Source organism: Pyrus communis, chromosome 6 (genome assembly GCF_963583255.1).
Source record: "Pyrus communis chromosome 6, drPyrComm1.1, whole genome shotgun sequence".
In the NCBI taxonomy this organism is placed as follows: Eukaryota; Viridiplantae; Streptophyta; class Magnoliopsida; order Rosales; family Rosaceae; genus Pyrus; species Pyrus communis.
Window position 1 is genome coordinate 24,881,772 of NC_084808.1, and position 19,987 is coordinate 24,901,758.

The window sequence follows — 19,987 nt, forward strand, 5'->3', positions numbered from 1 at the left end:
CTTCACACTCACTTTAATGTTTTCTTGGAGTCCAAGTGGGACTCCTTTGGGTTGTAAATCTCTCTCCCTCTCTCATGCCACCTTTCATCAGTCTCTCTCTTCCTCGTTTAAGCTTGAGCAGCAGAATTTCTGAGACCAGAGTTTTGGAGTTCTTCTCAATACAAGAACTTGCCTTCTGAATTTTCGATTTAGTTCTTCAAAAAGTAATAATCTTTTTATTTTTTCTTCCTCTTGTAGAAATAATCATTGTTTTCTCTTTTTCTTTTTTTTTTTTAAATTTTCAGTCTTGGTGTTTATTTCAGTGGGATTCAAGTTGGTTTTTGGTGCTTTGAGAATTTGGTTTTTTTTTTTTTTTTTTTTCTTTTCCCCTCTGGAATTTTGGTTGGCATGCTGAGTGATAAACCGATAATTAACTGAACTTTTTGGATGTCTTGTAGAGAGGAGAAGGAAACAGGAGAGAAAAATGGCAGGAGGTGGACATGCACCGCCACCGAAACAGGAGGAGCTACAGCCTCATCTGGTCAAAGATCAGCTGCCTAACGTTTCCTACTGCATTACCAGTCCTCCTCCTTGGCGTGAGTGCCTAATTCTCTTTCCACATTGTTGACATTTTCTCTTTATAAGGATTTGCTCTGCCAATTTGGAGTCGTTTTATTTCGTTGATACTTTGTTATGTGGCGCTAATGGTGATGATCATTTTCGCGTCTAGTATTCCCTCGTTGAGTTTTATGAATCTCAGTTAGGTTTCTGCTTTTGTATGTATGCTTATGTTCTATTTGTTGGGAGTCTTGGGACACATTTGGAGTCTCAGTTAGGTTTCATCGGTTTTTATTTATTTATACTGTAACCAGCATTTGTATACCGATGTGATTATTGTGTGTGATTGTGGAATTATTTCTCAATGCAGCTGAAGCCATCCTACTTGGTTTCCAACATTACTTGGTGATGCTTGGCACAACGGTTCTGATTCCCACCTCTCTCGTTCCTCAGATGGGAGGAGGAAACGTAAGGCTTTTACAATGATAGTAGCAATCAACCATTTTCGATCATTCTTCTCTCTGACACGCTGATCTGTTCCTGGATCATGACTCTTAGGTGTCTAACTAATTTTTTCACCATCTTATAGGAGGAGAAAGCAAAAATGATTCAAACTATACTCTTTGTTGCTGGATTAAACACACTGCTTCAAACATTCTTTGGGACTCGTTTACCTGCAGTGATCGGAGCATCCTATACCTATGTGCCAACAACCATTTCGATTATCTTGGCTGGTCGGTATAATGACATTGTGAACCCCCAGGAGGTTGTTCCATTGGAATCTCACTAGTGCTTTTCAATTACTATTGTCCTTTATGACAGCATAACAGCGTCTGACATGTTCCATGATGGATATGCAGAAATTTGAGAAGATAATGCGTGGAACGCAGGGTGCACTTATTATTGCCTCAACTCTGCAGATTGTAGTTGGCTTCAGCGGTCTTTGGCGCAATGTGGCGAGGTTTGTTAAGACTCTGCCATATTATTAGTGTTAATAAATTCTTTTCAGTTGCGTTGTGGTATTTTGGCCAGGCTAATATTTACTTCAGGGTGTTTTTAATATGTTCATTAGTGAGCACCTATGTCGATTGCATCTCTTTCAATTTTTGCGTGTTCATTGCAAACACCAAGTTACTTTACAATTTAATGAAACATTCATGATGATATGGGTTGCGATTTAAATTTCATTTTTGTTTTATGATTCGCTAAGCCTCTTAAACATGTGTTGTCAATTAATTATCAATTCTTTCTACTTGTCCAGGTTCCTAAGTCCACTTTCTGCTGTTCCTTTGGTCGCTTTGTCAGGATTTGGGCTATACGAGTTTGGTTTTCCTGTGGTATGCGTTTACGTTTCCTTTGTTGGTTGCAAGATTACCTGTTAAAACGTTCATTTGTTTTCCCACCCTTCTTTTAAACTTTACTAGGTTATTAACTTTGGCTTTGGATGTGTAGTTTGCGAAGTGTGTGGAGATTGGGCTACCGCAATTGATCATGCTACTTATATTTTCACAGGTAAGCTTCGATCATTTGATATTTTTTTCCCTTCTTTCTTGGTAAACAACATCAACTGTGGATCACCTCAGTTGAAATATTCGTATGGAAGTGTATTGATCTAGTGAATTTTTCCAGTACATCCCTCATTTGTTGCGCAGTGAGACGCATGTCTTTGATCGCTTTGCTGTTCTATTTTCGGTGGCCATTGTGTGGATTTATGCTCATCTGCTTACTGTGGGTGGGGCCTATAAGAACACAGGACCCACAACTCAATTAACCTGTCGAACTGATCGTGCTGGTATCGTAGGTGCTGCTCCATGGTAATTCCCTTGTGGTGCTTCCTTCTCGTAACTTATGATGCTTTATACTACATCATTATGCATCTTTGATGCTGATTGTTCAACATTTTCTCAGGATAAGGATTCCATATCCCTTTCAATGGGGAGCTCCCACATTCGATGCTGGAGAAGCTTTTGCAATGATGGCTGTTTCATTTGTTGCTCTTGTAGAGGTTTGCATACCTGTATTCTTGTTCTCATTACTAAGATTTTTATAACTTCCCAGTAGTTATTGTCGATGTGTTAATATTTGGAAGATCGAATTGATGTATCATTCCTTTTTATTTGCTTATTGTAACGTAAGTTTTATGGTTGAACAGTCCACCGGTGCCTTTATTGCTGTGTCAAGGTATGCAAGTGCAACTCCGCTGCCACCTTCTGTTTTAAGCCGCGGTGTTGGTTGGCAGGTAATCACATATGATTTCATGTTTCATACTTAGAACTTCAAGATTAATCTTTATAAACTTAGCAAACATATTTATTCTTTATAACGTTATTTTGAGTTTAGGGAGTCGGAATTCTTTTCTGTGGTATATTTGGCACTGGGAATGGAGCTTCAGTATCTGTGTAAGCTTCTTTTGCACCCGTACATATCTAGAAATAACTTAAGAATAATTACCTGACTATCTTCCCAATTGTCCCGAAAACTGTTGTTGAATTTATCTCCAGTGAAAATGCCGGTTTGTTAGCATTGACACGGGTTGGTAGCCGAAGGGTGGTTCAAATTTCAGCCTGTTTCATGATCTTCTTTTCCATACTTGGTAAGTGACTTACGGTACAATTCCTGCGTTATATTTTAGCTTATATATGTGCTAAACAATCATTGGTTTTCAGGAAAATTTGGAGCTGTCTTTGCCTCAATTCCGGCACCCATCATTGCAGCATTGTATTGCTTTTTCTTCGCTTATGTCGGTATGCGTTGCCAACTGATGAATCCGCTTTTGATGGTAGACCTTGGTGGGAAGGTCACTTAATGTATTTCTCCATAATTGTGTATGAGCAGGTTCTGCAGGTCTTACCTTGCTTCAATTTTGCAACCTCAACAGTTTTCGGACGAAATTTATCTTAGGCTTCTCCATTTACATGGGCTTGTCGATTCCACAATATTTCAACGAATACACCCTTATTAGAGGCTACGGCCCCGTGCACACCGGAGCAAGATGGGTACGAAACAAAACCATTCCTGTCTTCTTCTAAACTCCTTAAAATTACTATCTTTTCTTGTTCGAGTCCCATACCTCATGCAAGAGATTGGTGACTCATTTTTCCCCATGTTTTTTTGCAGTTCAATGATATGATCAACGTTCCTTTCTCGTCCGAACCATTTGTGGCCGGTTTCTTGGCAGTATTCTTGGACATCACGCTACACCGCAAGGACAGCGCTACAAGGAAAGATCGCGGCATGCATTGGTGGGATAGATTCCGATCTTTCAAGACGGATACAAGAAGCGAGGAATTCTACTCCCTGCCTTTCAACCTCAACAAGTTTTTCCCCTCAGTGTGATGATATTCAAACCGTCTCAAATGCTCCGGCATGATCTCATTGTCTGTACCAAACTAGAACATGAATCTTGTTTTCCCTCCTTTTCTTCTATTTACCCTAAGGAAGGACACACCATATCACATATATGAAAATCTTTGTCCTACTCCTTCTAGCAGCCTCATCCAGACTGACTGAATTGTGTGGACGTAAAGAAGTAACATGGGCTTGCATTGGGCCTTAGGGTTTATAACGGCATAAGTCATTTAGTCAAAACAGTGTATTCAACTTTTGCATTTAGTTTGATTTCCTCTTTGTAAATTGAAATAGTTATGTATCTTCTTGTAAGAAAACATGAAAACAAAGACTCCTTTAAGGACTTGAATTTTTTTATCAGCTTTTAAATACTTAATTGAACAAAACAAAAACTCAAAAACTCAGGACGTACCCATATGGACATGGCAATGCCACATGGCTCCTACCACCACCAACAAGGACCTTACAGAAACTTTCATAAATTATAAACGACTTCTGAAATTTTAAGAGGGCGGTTTTATTTACACATATTTTTTTTACTTTTTATAAATTTCTTTTTAATTTTGGTTTTTTAATCTTCTTCGTTTCATTCAATTTGATGATCGTAGGAGGATGAAGGTAAAAAAAGATAAAGTGGATATTACCACCCTTTTAAAAGGGACAAGGAGTCCTGGATTTTAGTTCCATTCCACCATTATTTAGGGCAAATTAGGCAGAAAAATAAGGGACTGGGACACTACACACTCAATGGGGGCCTCCTGCATTGGTCATGCCGACAACCTCTCTTCGCAAACCTCTTTGGGTACTTCATGTCTCTAACAGCTCGGTCATGAGGCCTGGTAAGTGGGGGGAGATTCTTGGCCACCTCGCTCTTCCTATACATATTCTTGGCCGTCACACGATCACATATTTTCTTTTATATGTTAGAATGATAGAATATCTCATGAGTCACACATATTTTCGATTATATATTAGAATTTCTCTCGAGCCATACCTCTCGTCATACGACTACATATTTTCAATTATATGTTAGATCTAATCTTCCACGAGCTGAAATATAAACTGTAATAATCTTCGTCACATTCATGAAGTAAACTAAGAAATCCCAGTTGTATATTGCGCTTTGAGCTTACACTACCATGTACATACCTCTGTAGAATAAGCTTAGCAGGGTAGACAAACCCATTTTGTAAAAACCAGTTGTTCCTGTTAAGGGAAGGAATCAGCCTATTATGTTCATAATATGTCTCCAAAAACTAGGGCAGCCCCAGGTGTTGATGTGATTTAAGCAAAAGAATCACAAGGGTGACAAGCTGGCCACCACAAAATGGTTGTGTCAATTTCTAGTTTCTCAACACCATGGATGGTATCTTTCTGCCTAATCAAATAATTCAATTTGATCTCAACTGTTCTTTCCGACATGCAGATTTATACCAAGGAAAGGAACCATTTGCACTCATAAATCATAGAAAGAAAATAAGGAAAAAAGTATAAACATCAACAAAAGATGCATGCAGCAAGACTGTTTCTGATAAGTCTCAAGAGAACATAAATATGTTTATATCCATATTTATCCAATTATTCTTGGGAGTGTGACATAAAGAAGGAAAAAAAAGAAAGGTGGTCGAACATTGAGACCTCTTTCAGTAAGTAAAAACTGAATGTTGTTAAACTAACCGATCATGCGTGTTGATATAAAGTTTATTCTGCTAATTGGTGTATATTCTTGTAAGTGCATTTACAAATTAAAAACCTTCTTGAGCCGATCAACCATTGTTGACCAATTATGATTTTAGAATTAAAGTTGTCAAAATGACAATACTGATCTGATACATATCAAAATAAAAGCTTAGTGCTTAATTAACAATGTTGCTGCATCTTTAATAATTATTGGCTTGATATATATGGCCACCTTTGGAAGAAAAAAAATAATCTCATCTTCCGGTCCTCGTTGCTAATTAAGACCGAGTTAAAGTTATATCCACTAAGAAATTAAATAAGTTAAACTAGTAAATAAATGTAAGTTTAGGGGCTAGTTTAGAAGTACATGTAAAATGACTAAAAGAGATTTTAGAAAAAATGTTTATGGGTTCTAAAAACACTTAAAAGTGTTACCCAAGAAACACCACTTATACATTTTTTGTAAGAAGCACTTCAAATATTTTTCTAAAATTCACTTACATTTTTATTAAAGATTAGTTCAAAAAACATTTTAACAAAAAAACAATTTCTGCTATTTTAAAAGCAGTTCTAAATAACCCTTAGATCCGCTAGGTGGAGTGCAATGATGTTGCACTTACTCAATCTAGTTGAGAACCATTAGATGCTACACTACTAGATTAGACCATTAAAGGAGTGGAGAATATAGGATGATTGATTATTATAGGAGAACATTAGATGCTACACTACTAGCTAGGTTAGACCATTAAAGGAGTAGAGAATATAGGATGATTGATTATTATATCATATGCTTTTAATAATGTGTTCTTCAAGAGTCCTAGGAGAACATATGACAAACAAGCACTCAAGTTTGGATTATGTAGATAAAAGCATCTTATTCTAAGATTTTATTATAAAATTTGGTTACCACTTATAACGCCGTGAAAGTTGATATACTAAAGATACTCCGAAGCTTAAGTTAGTCAAATATAATTAGAAAAATTTATGTGTTTGGCTAAGTAAGATGAGATTACATTGTTAAGGCAATAGTGGAATGTTGTGATGTCGATGTGTGTCTTTGAACGTCAATAGGATGCAATTAGGGAAAGAATAAGCGTTGTATTTCTTATCTGGAGGGCAAATGTACGTCAACCCGTGGAGTAGCTCTTCACTTCATGGTGATTGGTAGGGTTGATCGTTGAACGATCGATGTTGATTTGGTGATCTTTTTGCTCATACGTCCATGCTATAAGGTCCCTTAACGATCGATCGCCAGAAACAGGTTGCTATGTTTCCATTTTTGTATATCAAGGGGACTTGGGCGGATCGACAAGGCGAAATGGCTGCCCACTCAAAGTGGTTTAATTCCTCCAACTTAATATTACTTGTATGAAAGTATTAAAACCCCCCAAGAAAATTGAGCGGGTTGACTATCGGTCAAGCAAGCGTGCCACCAACAACATGCAAGTGAATAACTAGCCCTCAATGTTGACCTTTGAACTCAAGGGCACCCAGGAAGAAAAGACCTTTCACATGGTCCTAAGTAGCATTGACATGCTTCCCTACGTGATCGTCAATGAACAATGTGCCGTACAATGCTTCTTCCACGAAATTCCCAAGTTTTTTTTTTTTTTTTTTCAAACTAGATAACTTTCATTAATTAAAATAGCTAGTACAAGATATGGAAAATCCAAAAGGCAATCTAAATACAAGCATATTTTGAAAAGAAAATACAATAAACATGCTCAAAAAGAGCAAACCACAAAAAGCCCCAGATCTGAAAGACTGCTGCCTCCACCACACCTGTTGCGTCACCATCGCAAATCCTCCACCACGACCAAGAAGAACCCACAAACAAAAAATATTAACAAAAAATGGGGATGAGCGAGTCACCCACGCAATAACCGCTTTATCATCTTACCAAACAATGCTAATATCATTTTAACCGTAGAGAATGAATCTCACATTGATGAGAGGAGAGACCTTTCATGGGCTTATAAGTAAGTTGGGCTACTTCCTATATTCCCAATTGGTTTTATGGTGAAATCTCAACTTTCTTCATGGTATTAGAGCAGTTTGTCTATGTGTGAAGCCAAACGGCACACGCACTCCACACCACCCATTGTGTTGTTCACGTGTTAGGCTTGAAAATTTCACCATACGTGAGGGGGCGTGTTGAGAATGAATCACACATTGATGAAAGGAGAGACCTTACATGGGCTTATAAGTAAGTTTGGCTAGTCTCTCCATATTACCAATTGGTTTTATGGTGGAATCTCAACTCTCTCCATTAACAACCACCCAACACTAAAGTGTGACGAGGAAGAGAAGCACCTGATAATTGACGACGTGAAGAACATCAGAGAAAGAGAAGAGCATAAAAACCTAGATCTAAAACAAGCTCAGAAAAGTTGAGACAAAAACTCAAACAACACTAGAAATTGTAAGGGCCAAAATGAAATAGAAATGGCAAATGAGATGAGAAAGAAGTGGTTGCGATTGGCAAGTAAGGGGAGTTGCCACTGACCCCATCCCAAAGTAGGAGCCAGGGGCAAGGGCCTTTTTTCTTTTTTTTTTTTGGTTTTTTTAGCTATATCGGCGCGAAATAGAAGCCATAGAGGATTAGGCTCGTTAGAGAGAAATATTTCAGTACGTTACGAAAACGATTCAATATACCAAGTGTCGTAATACAATTCACTTGTATTATGACACTTGGTGTACCAAACCGTGTTTCTAACATACTGAAAAATCTATGCGTCAAAGAGGGGGGGTTAGGGCCTTTTTTTTTTCGCTATCCGAAATAGAAGCCGTAGAGGATTAGGCTCGTTAGAGAGAAATGTTTCAGTATGTTAAGAAAATGATTCAGTATACTAAGTGTCGTAGTACAATTCACTTGTATTACGACACTTGGTGTACTAAACCATGTTTTTGGCATACTGAAAAATCTATGTGTCAAAGAGGGTGCACTTTCAATCACAAGCTCTTCCTAATTAAAATACAATTAATTATAGTTCCTCCGTAAAAATTGTACCGACTCCGTATTCGATCGAAGATGATCCTGATGCATGAACAAAAACGGAAACCAAGTGACATCAGTTACAGTTCCTCTTCTTTACTTAATTGTCCTTTTTTGTTACCCTAATGTCGTCGGGATCTTCGACACTTCGATTCGATCCATTGTTTAAAGAAAATAAATTAAAAAAATTAGTTAGAATGGATAGTTTGTGTTTAGTATTATGGTGGGGGGAAGAATGTGGTAAAACACACATTGAAACCCATTTGTCCATAACAAGAAGAAAAGAACAAGACGAACAAACCCTACACCAATTAAACAAGACCCTGTCAGAGTCCACTGGTTGTTGGCAAAGATTTAAACTTTAATTAGATTTCAAGAATGTATTATTTAATACAACGATATATATTTACAGTAAGCGGTGAGAGATATGGATTAGACCGCAAAATGAACAGTCTATAATAATTTAGTATCGAACTCGTCATTAACATAAATCAAATTTAAAACCTTCCACTTATACTAAAAAATAAAAAATAAAAATACTAGACGACATTTTTAAGTTCGTGATTTCAAGAACGTTTAAAGGCCAACGAAAGGAGGAACAGACATTCAGGACCTAATCTTTGCCTTGCCGCCCCCACAAGCTGCAATCTATGAACATCAATATTATTAATTATTATTGAAAATTTTGAAACCCATCCACTTCTTATATTTAAAGCTGTCCAAGATTATAAAAAGTGAAGGGATTTATAATTTAATAAAAACCAATTATTAAAAATTAATGACTGTCACACCCAACGCCATAAGAAGTTAAGGCCATTTTGCATTTAAAATTATTGGGGTGTCAACTCCTACATTGAACAAGAAATAGTCCATTTTTCATTTAATATTTGAGCAAAAAAAAAAAATCTCCCAACACCTCGCATGGCATATTACACACACTGACATTAGCCAAAAGGGATGTCTATTAATCTCATGTTTATATAGCTTAATTAAACCAGATTCACATTAATCGTCAAAGACTGTCAGAAAGATTACCACTTGTCTCTTAACTTGGTTAGGATTTTTGCTCACTATCCAAGGATAAATATTTTTAATATACAGACCAAAAAATTGTACAATTTTCGTTCTTCATTTGGTCAAATTTTACGTTTGGCTTGTGTAGCTGATTTAGGGTTCCAAATCGACTATGTGACAACAATTCTAAATTTGTTATGTCTTGTGTCAGAATTTGCTCCCAAAAATTTAAACATGATTTGATGTGGCAGTCGACTTCAGTAATCATCTTTTCTTGTGGGTAAGATGTGATATTTTCATCTTAATCCTTAATACAAAGAATTATAAATTTATTAGGGGATTGAAACGATTGTTTTTGTTGTACATGCATGTCGATGACCTAAGTTCTCATTCTTTGGAATAGTAACAATGACTAAACCATTAGAAGTCAAATTAGAAAATGGGTTACATATTTTGAATTATAAACGAAAACTTACAACTCATTTTTATGTTTAAGTAGTGAAAATATTTAGTACGACAGTTTGAACAGTCAATTACAATATTGAAAGATGTATTTGTATGGTGTCTATTATTACATGAATACAACCGAATTTATTTCTTTGTGAAAATGTTTGATCATTCGACTAATGAGGCTACTTTACCCAAATTTTTATTTTTAGATATCATCATCATGCAACGTGATATGAAAATAATCATCTAGATTTTCGTAATTCTAATTGTGAGAATATAATTTTTGAAATAGAACAAAAATTAAAGATGAGCAGGTAGATAATTTGATAAATAAAATGAAAGGTGCAAGTATGAACCCTCAAATCTCTGTTAAGTATTTTTAGATGTCACTGGTCCAATCCTACTCAAAATTGCGTTGGACACTGAAGCTTGTACGAAAAGTTGTGCATAGTGCTTAATAATATTTCCCGCACTAAACACACATTAGTGGGTTGCTTTATGCGCAGAACAGCTCCCATGTTGAATGAGTACTACTCTCCTCATACAGATTTTCAAAAATTAATTACACAAAATAAATCATGCATGATTGGCAGTGGACGCAACGTGTATAAAGAGCTCCGATCGCTCTGAATTTTTCACATTCCGGAATCCATCTTTCCTCCCATTTTCTTGGCAACCAAACACAAAGTTAGAACCTCACCAAGATATTGTGTGATGGGATGTCGTAGTCGACTGTCCATACTCAAAGCAAAAGAATCTTAGCACACGCACGCACTGCCCCATCTGCCGCCTTGGTCACATAATATTTTTCCTACATTATCTGTAGCTTCGGTTTTTCCTAAGTCCCTAAACCTTGACCCCGTCGATACCGCGGAGCGTGTTCTTCCAAACCACTACCATCTAACATCTCTCCACGTGGCAGTAAACTCGCTTCGTAATCACCAAGCCGGTGCCCCCTTACTCGTTGCTTAACTGAGCTCATAATCACTATTAGTACTAATTAAAATAATCGGCATTGTTGCTTGGGAGATATTTTTTATTGTGACGGGAATATAAGCAGTACACTATTTGTTTTTATGTAAGTGATGAAAAATTTTATATTTTAAGTTATTAACTTTTTAACATACATATCTCATTATTTATATAATAAAGTGTACCATCTTATGTGCTGATTACACTAAAAAATCTCTCATTGCGTGGACATGTTTCAGTGTTAATTAGGTTTTAAACTAAAGCACGCAGCATGAGTTAATTGGGGAAGTGAGAGGGAGAGGGAGAGGGAGAGTGAGGGAAACATGGTAAACCTTCGCTTATATCTTTGGGTTTGCGGGTTGTGAACTTATGGGAGGAGAGCTGTACAGAAAGTGACTTCTTTCTTCTTCCTCTTCTATTTCTTCTCTTCCTCTTCTATTTCTTCTTCTTCCTCCTTATCTCTCTATCTTCGTCGTCGTCGTCTTCTTTCGTAAGTTTCTAGAGAGAGAGAGATGGGGAACTGTCAAGCCATTGATGCAGCAGCTCTGGTGATACAGCATCCGAGTGGGAAGCTAGAGAGGATGTATTGGCCTATAAGTGCGAGTGAGGTGATGAGGTTGAACCCCGGTCACTACGTTTCCCTTATCATTCCATTGCCGGTTTCCGAACAAGATCACGAACAAGTAGCAGAGAATAACGAGGAGGAGCACGGCAAAGCGGTGCGCTTCACTCGCGTCAAGCTTCTTCGGCCAAACGAAACTCTCGCTCTCGGCCATGCCTACCGGCTGGTCACCACTCAAGGTATGGTCTTTGTGTTCATGTTTTTTGAGGTTGTTGTCGGGTTTTGAAAGTTTCTGTGTGTTGATGTTTGTGTTTTTTTGGGATGGTATTTGTAGAGGTTAAGAAGGTTTTGAAGGCGAAAAAGAAGAAACAGCAGCTCGAATTGCTCGAGAAGTTGCGAACGGGGCAAGGGAAGGAGAATTCGGGTTGCTCGGGTTGCGAAGAGGCAGCAGAAGTGAAATCTAATGACAAGGAGAATATCAAGCATGTATGTAGAATTTGAACAACCCTTCTAATCTTTTTGTATCGACAAACTTGTGTCATCGGTCGGTAATACTAATGCTTTAGCTGTGTCGTAATTCAGGCTTCAAAACGCGAAAGGCACCGATCAAGGACATCATCAGCGAATGCTGCTGCTGCTGCTGCAGCCGCACTGAGGTCCAAGTCTTGGCGCCCCTCGTTGCAGAGCATCTCCGAGGGCGTAAACTGATCAGCGGTTTCCAAACTTCAAACTTCGATAGCGAACAAATTGCAGAGTAGACAATAGAGTGCAAAAATGGATCGAAACCCCGAAATTAATGGAGTCGGGAAGGAGTTTTCTAATCCAATGTCAATCACATCCCCCCCCACCCCACCACAAAATTCATCCCATGTTGAAAGCAATAATCCATCTGTATAGCAACACACAGAAAAAAAGCACTGAATCTGACATTGTATTAGAAGTGTGAGTTTCCTGGTAGCCAATGGGTCCCTTCCCCATTTTTTTGTGTTTGAAATATAAATGATCTGGAGAAATACAAAACCAAAATATAAATTTGTGTGGATTACAAAAATGATACATCATTTCGGTGTTTTCGAGTTCCAAATTTCCCAGTCTCGATCGAGGTAGCTTTGAGCCCATAACAGAGATGTTCTTGCAGCCAAAGGTGCTCCAGGTAATTCCTTTTCTTTCAGAGCAACCAACATATCAGTGAAAGGCTCTACCAACAATGTCCCGGGTCCTCCATACTCCCTGTGCAAGAATTCACTGAATATCTGGTTTGAAACAATAGGTTAAATTAGTTAATTGAATTCTGAGTTATTCAAATAGTATGCAACTCCAACTTTGCAGATATGAGCGTAGCCAAATTGGCTATAACGAATATGTTCTACCCTATGCACCCGAGTTTTAATGCACCACATATTGATATTGTGGGTAGGAATAAGACAACATTTGCCAGAAGGTAAACGTGCAAAGATGGTATGAACTATTTGATGTAAGCTATCTGGAAAATAGTACAGGGGAGTGAGGTCAGATTTTTGTCCAAAAGGCTCAATTATTGTACTGTTTTACAGGTCAGGCAAAACTCATAGCCTCACAGGCTCACTCACGCACCATAGAAATTAGAAAAGAAAGGAAACATCTGATTCACATAAAGGGTTGGCTTGCACCAAAAAAGTTACAACTCTTTAGGCCCCCAGTATTAATCTTTATCATACAATTGGGTAAAAAAAATTAAAATTTGAAAAGGAATCCCTCAATCCTTTCCCCCTCCAGCCGGCCATGGCTTGAATTTGAAATTAAAACGGGGAGAGGGATTCCAGATCAACATTTTCTATGCCAATAGATCCATCATTCCCAAAGCCATCACAGCTTCAAAACTAGGGCTCGTCTGATAACCATCTCATACTTTGTCCATTACATTGTTGCCATACCTCTTCGAGGGAAACATTTTCCCCCACCACATTGATTGCCGGTAAATCACACTAACGACAATCAATACGCTGGTTATGCGGTGACCGAAAAAATGCACTCCTCTTAGAATGAAGGGTCAGTTTCAGATTACAGGTCCTTGTACATAGTTGTATATAATTATACACATTACTTGTGTAATCAAAGTAGACAGTTCTTCCAATCTTCACAAATCACATTGTCCCAGGGTTGGAAAAATTAGGTGACTAGACCTAGCCATAAGTGAGTCAGAAATCAAATCCAACACGCATATCACAGACCACAGATGCAATGAAGGCTAGGACCACATGTCAAATAGGTAATCAAAATCTATGTCTCCACCGGCCACCAGGAAGTCCAGAATAATAAATGTAAACCAAACATGAAGAAAAGAACCCACTTGCAATCGATCAGGTCTCTATGATGCAGAATCCGAATGTTCTCATTACCATATCATAATTATATTCTCTCATTAACTTCTCACTGGAATAGGCCGGAATCTGAAGTCCAAGCCCAGTAATTTTGCCCTAGAGAGTTTTGAATGCACCAGAAGTTCACAACCAAGGCCTATTTCTAGCACGAGATGGGCCAGCTACTGCTCATAGACTCATGTACATATTCACTGTTCATCAACCTTTTTATTATACAAGCAAAATTGGGTAAGGGATCCAAAATTTCGAACTCAGGTCTTTAGTTGCAGGTTGAATACTCTTATCCACTTGAACTACGAGAGAGCGGGTGCATCAATCATTTGCAACTCCAAATTGGTGAAACAATGGCATTCTATTAGCTACCCTCAAATTCATAAATACGAGCTAAATCATATTCTTCCTCGAAGCTAACGTGGCGGCATATGGTTTTGTTACGTTAGGACACAACTCCCTCAAATTACACAACTAAAGTTATCATTTTTATCAATCAACTGTTCAACACAGAAAACGGGAAAAGAAAACCCATTAGAGATATGAGTAACATGCCTCTGCACAGACGTCTACCACACTATGGAGGTCATGCCCAAAAGCCTCCTTCTCCTTAAGTAACCTCCTGGAAAGCTCTGCCCTGAACTTCTGAGTCTCCTGCAACAAACAAGTCGAGCTAATAACACAGCATAAACATGCATTCAGATCAACTCCACAAAAAAGGCATAAATTCTCAAGCATACTTACAGATTCTGCGAACTGGGGAATTGGGTCAGGATAAACAAACTTGTGGGGCGTCGCCGCCGTGGCTCTTGGCTGCTTTACGGCGGAGTTTCTGAATATGGGTTTTAGCGGCGGACGAAGAATATGAATAACGGTGGACATTGGGGTTTTGGAGGGAGGAGTGAGTGCTGGGCTCGAAACGAGAGGGCCACAGCCACAGGGTTTGTGGAGCGCCATTGTTAAGGAGTACACCACGACATTCAGAATGGCGGATATGATTCTAACGAAATCAAAACCACAGCAACATTCTTTGAATTGGGCCGGTTGGCTTTGTCGTAGAATTCTAATGGGCCAGCATTTTAAGATCGCTGGCTTACCCTTGGGTTTCAGATCTTATGGGTTTCTACGTAAGTTGAGTTATTCTTCATATTGCTAATTAGTTTTATGATAGAATCTCAGTATTATAACGGGTTGTCTCACGTGCGAAGCTCGATGATCTCACGCACTCCATGCCATCTCATTTGTGTTGCTCAAGTGTTTGAGATGAAAATTCGTGTGGGGCCACACATGAGGGGCGTGTTGAGAATGAATCCTAAATTAATGAGAGGATGGATCTTGCATGAATTTATAAGTAAGTTAAACTACTCCCTACATTACCAATTCATTTTATAGTAAACCTCAACTTTCTTCGTATTGAGAATAAGCCCCACTTTAATATTCCCTGCTTTTTTTAGAATTACTCTATCAATGACGTAGCCGGGGCCAACTACACAAGTTTTTCTACATGATAGCATAAAAGAAAATTTTTTAGGGAAATAAAACCAAAGAAAAGATGTGGTATTGTGCGTGCAAAATAAGTGGTAAAGTGAGTTTCCCAAAAATAAAAAAAAAGTGGTAAAGTGAGAGAAGTTTTGGATACAAATGGAAACTCAAAAAACTTAAAATAAAATGAAAATAACAAAGTTTTTTACCTTTAAAATAATAAAGTTTTGGATCCTACACGTTATTGTACTTTGCTTAAACCACAAAAGTTCTAAATTACTAGTTTACTACCACGTTGGGAGGAGACAGTCAAATGGGAAAAGGCAATTAACATAGAGAGAAGTGCTTCGTATTAATCCCTAATGCTAATTAAAAAGTGTGTCTACAAATTAAACATGTTCATCCTCAAACAATGTGAACTTTCTTTTCTACTTAATTGCATTAATAAATCAAACATTATGGAGGAAGCTTTCTGCTAAACAAAAGCATCCACCCCAATTAGCGATTGTTGGCCTATGGATAAGTTCACATCCAATTCCAAACCCTACATTATGTTTTCTTTTTCCCTCATTTTTTTTTATGATTCTTTTCGAAAATTAATATTTTGATACGGAATAGTTGAATACAAAATTTCAAGTGAATTCTTAATTGGTTGAGATACAAATATTCTGTCATACTCGACGTTTCGCTTTAAAGATTTTTTTGTTTCTTCTTTCCGTATGGGTTAATGAAGTGGAATGCACTAGAATCAATTGTTTATATGCATTCGCCCTTTATCTTTTTCTTTCTGTAACATATTCCCACATGCAAAGACAGAGAGGAGAACTGATATGGCACTTAAGAAGTAGCTAGAATATGTTCATGAGGATAAAGAAACTAATACGAAATTAAAACAGGAAATATTTGAATTATCATTTGAATTGTCATTAACCAAGAGGGGCATATATTTCAATTTGCACCCAAGATAAAAGGGATCTATGCCTTTACCCCTAAAAAATTTCAACGACCACAACCTTTCACAGTTGGTGTTCTACACCTAAACATAATTAGGCAATTTTCTAATCTTGTCTTTGTCCTGGTTATTCTTTTAATGCAGTCTGAGTAGAAGCTTTCGGCTAACGTCCTTTTCGGCTAAGGCACACGACTTACTAAACTCAAGTCACATTTTCCATTCGTACTTGGTTATGTATTCTTTATGCAAGTTATTTGTCTAGTGATTTATTAATTAGTCTCATATGTATGACAAGTTTCTTTTGTCACATTATATATGACAAGTGAAATTGTTAGATTGTTTACATGCATTGTTGATTAGGGTTTTGAGACAATCATGGCTCAATGTATTTTTATGCAATCTACTTTGTCTAGTGATTTGTTAATTAGCCTCACATGTATGATAAGTTCATTTTGACACACAATGTATATGACATGTTAGAATGTTAACATGCATCGTTGATTAGGGTTTTGAGACGACCATGGCTCAACAAATTTTTTGTGCAAAATCTACTTGTCTAGTGAGTTGTTTAGCCTCATATGTGCGATAACTTTATTTTATCACTTAGTACGACACATTAAATTGTCATATTGTTAACATGCATTGTTGATAAGGTTTTGAGACAATCATGCCTCAGTACATGCTCCTTAATTTCAACTATAGCAAAAGACATTTTGTTTGCTTTTGATCAAATTATGACAAGAAAACAAAAATGTGTTGTGTTATGTGTACATATATAATTAATAAGATGCATATGCATGATATGATCTAAACGAAGAGATGGTAGCTGTTTAATGTATATTGATGATTAAACGGACGACCCTTTTGTCTCCACTCTTGAAAATGGAGGTCCAGCTCCAGGCACTATCAAAAAAGCAAAAGAAAGAAGAAAAAAATATCAGACATACACGCTCCCTCGATAATAGCCAACCGGCCTTCGTACATCGGCTCCTACCCCCTTTCAACTTCTTTTCGTGGCATCCAAAGAGTCCTCTCCAATTTTGATTTGATCAAGTTGTAAAAATAAAGCCAAACACATGCACTAGGCCTCCCCATACAGATACCACTTTTACACATATCTGCATGTCGTCATCTGTTCGATTGAGCTGGAAGATCATTTTGAAGAGACAACATGAATTTTACAGGCGTTGGAGGGGTATTCGATCAAATTTTGTGGAAAAATTAGCTTAAATGACCAAAATCAAATTTCAATTCTGACCATTAACTTATTGATGACTTATCAATTTATATCGATAACATATTGATATACTGAAAAACTGATCATTTCAGTAATTTTGTCCGATTTCCCAATTTTCTGTTTTAATTTGAACATCCTTTCTTTTAATTGATTTAATTCTTTTACATGGGGGATGGTGACAATGAGTATTTCAAGGACTTGAGAATGGTGGTGTCTTGCATTCAGCATAAAATCAAAACCCATATCTGATATCCGAAATATTCAGCATCATTCTAGCTTTTGAACCCTTTAGTCTAAGGGGCCTATGGACTTTTGCAGAAACCCCACGAGCATATGGTTTTTACAACGAAAGATGACCTTTAAAGGATGAATATTTAGGGTCCTCTATCTTTGTCATTGGCCTCAAAAAGTTCAAAATTCCGCAAGAAAAAGAGTAGGTAAAGAGCTAGATTCTGCTCCCTACACCTCCAAACCTCTTACTTTTGAGCACTAAGAGAGAAAAAGAAATTTTGGCTTTAGGGTTTATACTTAGGATTCCTCACTTTAGAACCCCATTTTGTTTAGAGAAAAAGAAGCATGCGGACAAGTTTTCACCACTGAAAAATAAGAGGGTTGGGCCCTTGCAATTCCATTCCCTCGTATATAATTTAAGAGAAACAAATTACATGGCTATATATTGATATAATCGCTTATAGTTTAAGTGACAGATCATGTATTTTCATTCTTAAAATGAGTGATCGATCGAGTTTAATAGCATGAATCTTAAACTTGATTTGTACTGGGAAAAAGTAATAATCATTTGCCACTAGTTACTCTAATTATTTGAGTTATACCCATGTGATCTCTACCTCATTGATCTATGATCTACAGTAATCTCAAGTTTCTCAAAAATTCATCAGTTGATGCATGATTGTCAATTACCACATCTAATATTTCAACATATGCATGGTATATAATAGGTGAATGATAGCAACATGTTAATCATCCCCACACTTTACTGCTTGGCCTTGATCATGATGGGAGGGATAAATAATGTTGGAAAGAAATTCCCTACAAAATCCAAATTCACAGATGCACCACACCACACCACCACCTTCCTATTTCTATTAGAAAAAACAAAGTGTATACAGAAAAAAAAAAACAAAACAAAACGTTTTCACCTTTTTATATCCAATGAGAAGGCGTCGTGTCACCATCATGTGTTCGATATACTGCCATCGAATTATACTCAAGGGACCCTGAAAAACCCTACTGCTCAATGCTCATGTGAGTTAGGGCACTATAAAAAGAATATAATATCAGCACTGCATTTGTATCTACTGGTGTAAACAGCACCATCTATGGCTGCGGCTGTGGAAAAATAAAAATATATGATCTTGGATAAAGATGAATCATCTGTATTTATTTTGTGTGATTAAAATTGTTTGATGGCAATGTCATTGCGCTCCTCGGTTTGTCCTATTTCCCGTCAGATTTATGTTTTAATTAAAGTTAAGCTTTTTTGTCACATATCATCCATAGGGCTAGGAGGTGGGCTAATTGTGATTAAATTACACCAAACCTGCGGACCTGCATTTTGTCTAATGGGTGACCTTTTTAGTGGGGGAAGAAGAAGAATATGGTGGATCCGAATTGGCATTTGGTAACGGATCCGTGTGGTCCAAATTAATCTTCATGGCTCCCACCAAAAAAAGAAAAACCCTAGCTAGCTGGCCCTAATGAGGCAATTCCATGTTCCATGAATTGATTAATTAGCAAGTTCCATTCATAATTAACTAAATTACTAAGTGGATTCCGACAGCATGGATCGATCAAGGGATCCACATTGTCGAATCAAACTTAATTAAATCCTTTTGTAAAGCAGCAAGGAATTACCTAGCTAAGCTTCATCAATGTGAATAAATTATCTAAACCTATGTTTTTCTTAACTCAGAATTTACTTAATTTATTTGTTCAACACTTGTTCATCAAATTTATACATTCAACTTTCTCAAACATAGTAAAACCTAAATACACTGTAGAAACCCTAAAATTTAATAATTAATATGGTAGCATGGATGCTTTTTCGCAATGTCCTCGATGGATGATGGCATTATTATACCCTAAAAGCGCAACCATCCAAGAGGAATTGGAGAAAGTGTACTTTCTTTCCAACCATTATCACTACGTTGGTTGTGTTATTTCATGGTGGTCCATTTAAACAGCCATATTGACATAATTTAGATGTGTGTGTGCAAGGGTGAAGCTAGAAATAATGTTTATGCGAGCACAACTAAGCAATGACAGATACAAGTCTTCGTGGAATTTCAAAAATAGTGCAGTGGCATTTTTTTTAAATTTTAAGTGAGGCATTTTGTCGAGTTCTTGTCCAATTCATACCCATTGTGTGCTTAGCCATTTTAAGTGT

At 37.2% G+C, this 19,987-nt stretch overlaps 3 protein-coding genes across 3 annotated transcripts; 2 read left to right on the forward strand and 1 right to left on the reverse strand.

Annotated features, from left to right (window-relative positions):
* Positions 1 to 4,206, forward strand: LOC137737491 (nucleobase-ascorbate transporter 6-like). The gene is made up of 15 exons (XM_068476986.1): positions 1 to 203; positions 438 to 575; positions 908 to 1,005; positions 1,127 to 1,303; positions 1,398 to 1,498; positions 1,799 to 1,874; positions 1,990 to 2,049; positions 2,167 to 2,351; positions 2,446 to 2,542; positions 2,690 to 2,776; positions 2,878 to 2,936; positions 3,039 to 3,130; positions 3,204 to 3,281; positions 3,373 to 3,533; positions 3,655 to 4,206. The coding sequence occupies exons 2-15, from the start codon at positions 464 to 466 to the stop codon at positions 3,871 to 3,873; spliced, it is 1,602 nt and encodes a 533-aa protein (XP_068333087.1). The 5' UTR covers positions 1 to 203; positions 438 to 463; the 3' UTR covers positions 3,874 to 4,206.
* A 7,166-nt stretch (positions 4,207 to 11,372) lies between these two features.
* LOC137738174 (uncharacterized) lies at positions 11,373 to 12,610 on the forward strand. Its single transcript, XM_068477799.1, has 3 exons — positions 11,373 to 11,797; positions 11,893 to 12,044; positions 12,141 to 12,610. Exons 1-3 carry the CDS (start codon positions 11,509 to 11,511, stop codon positions 12,264 to 12,266), a joined length of 567 nt encoding a protein of 188 aa, XP_068333900.1. The 5' UTR covers positions 11,373 to 11,508; the 3' UTR covers positions 12,267 to 12,610.
* Positions 12,490 to 14,966, reverse strand: LOC137738175 (protein PLASTID REDOX INSENSITIVE 2, chloroplastic-like). The gene is made up of 3 exons (XM_068477800.1): positions 14,654 to 14,966; positions 14,465 to 14,563; positions 12,490 to 12,811 (listed from the first exon to the last, which is right to left on the reverse strand). Exons 1-3 carry the CDS (start codon positions 14,864 to 14,866, stop codon positions 12,617 to 12,619), a joined length of 507 nt encoding a protein of 168 aa, XP_068333901.1. The 5' UTR covers positions 14,867 to 14,966; the 3' UTR covers positions 12,490 to 12,616.
* Between the last annotated feature and the right edge of the window lie 5,021 nt (positions 14,967 to 19,987).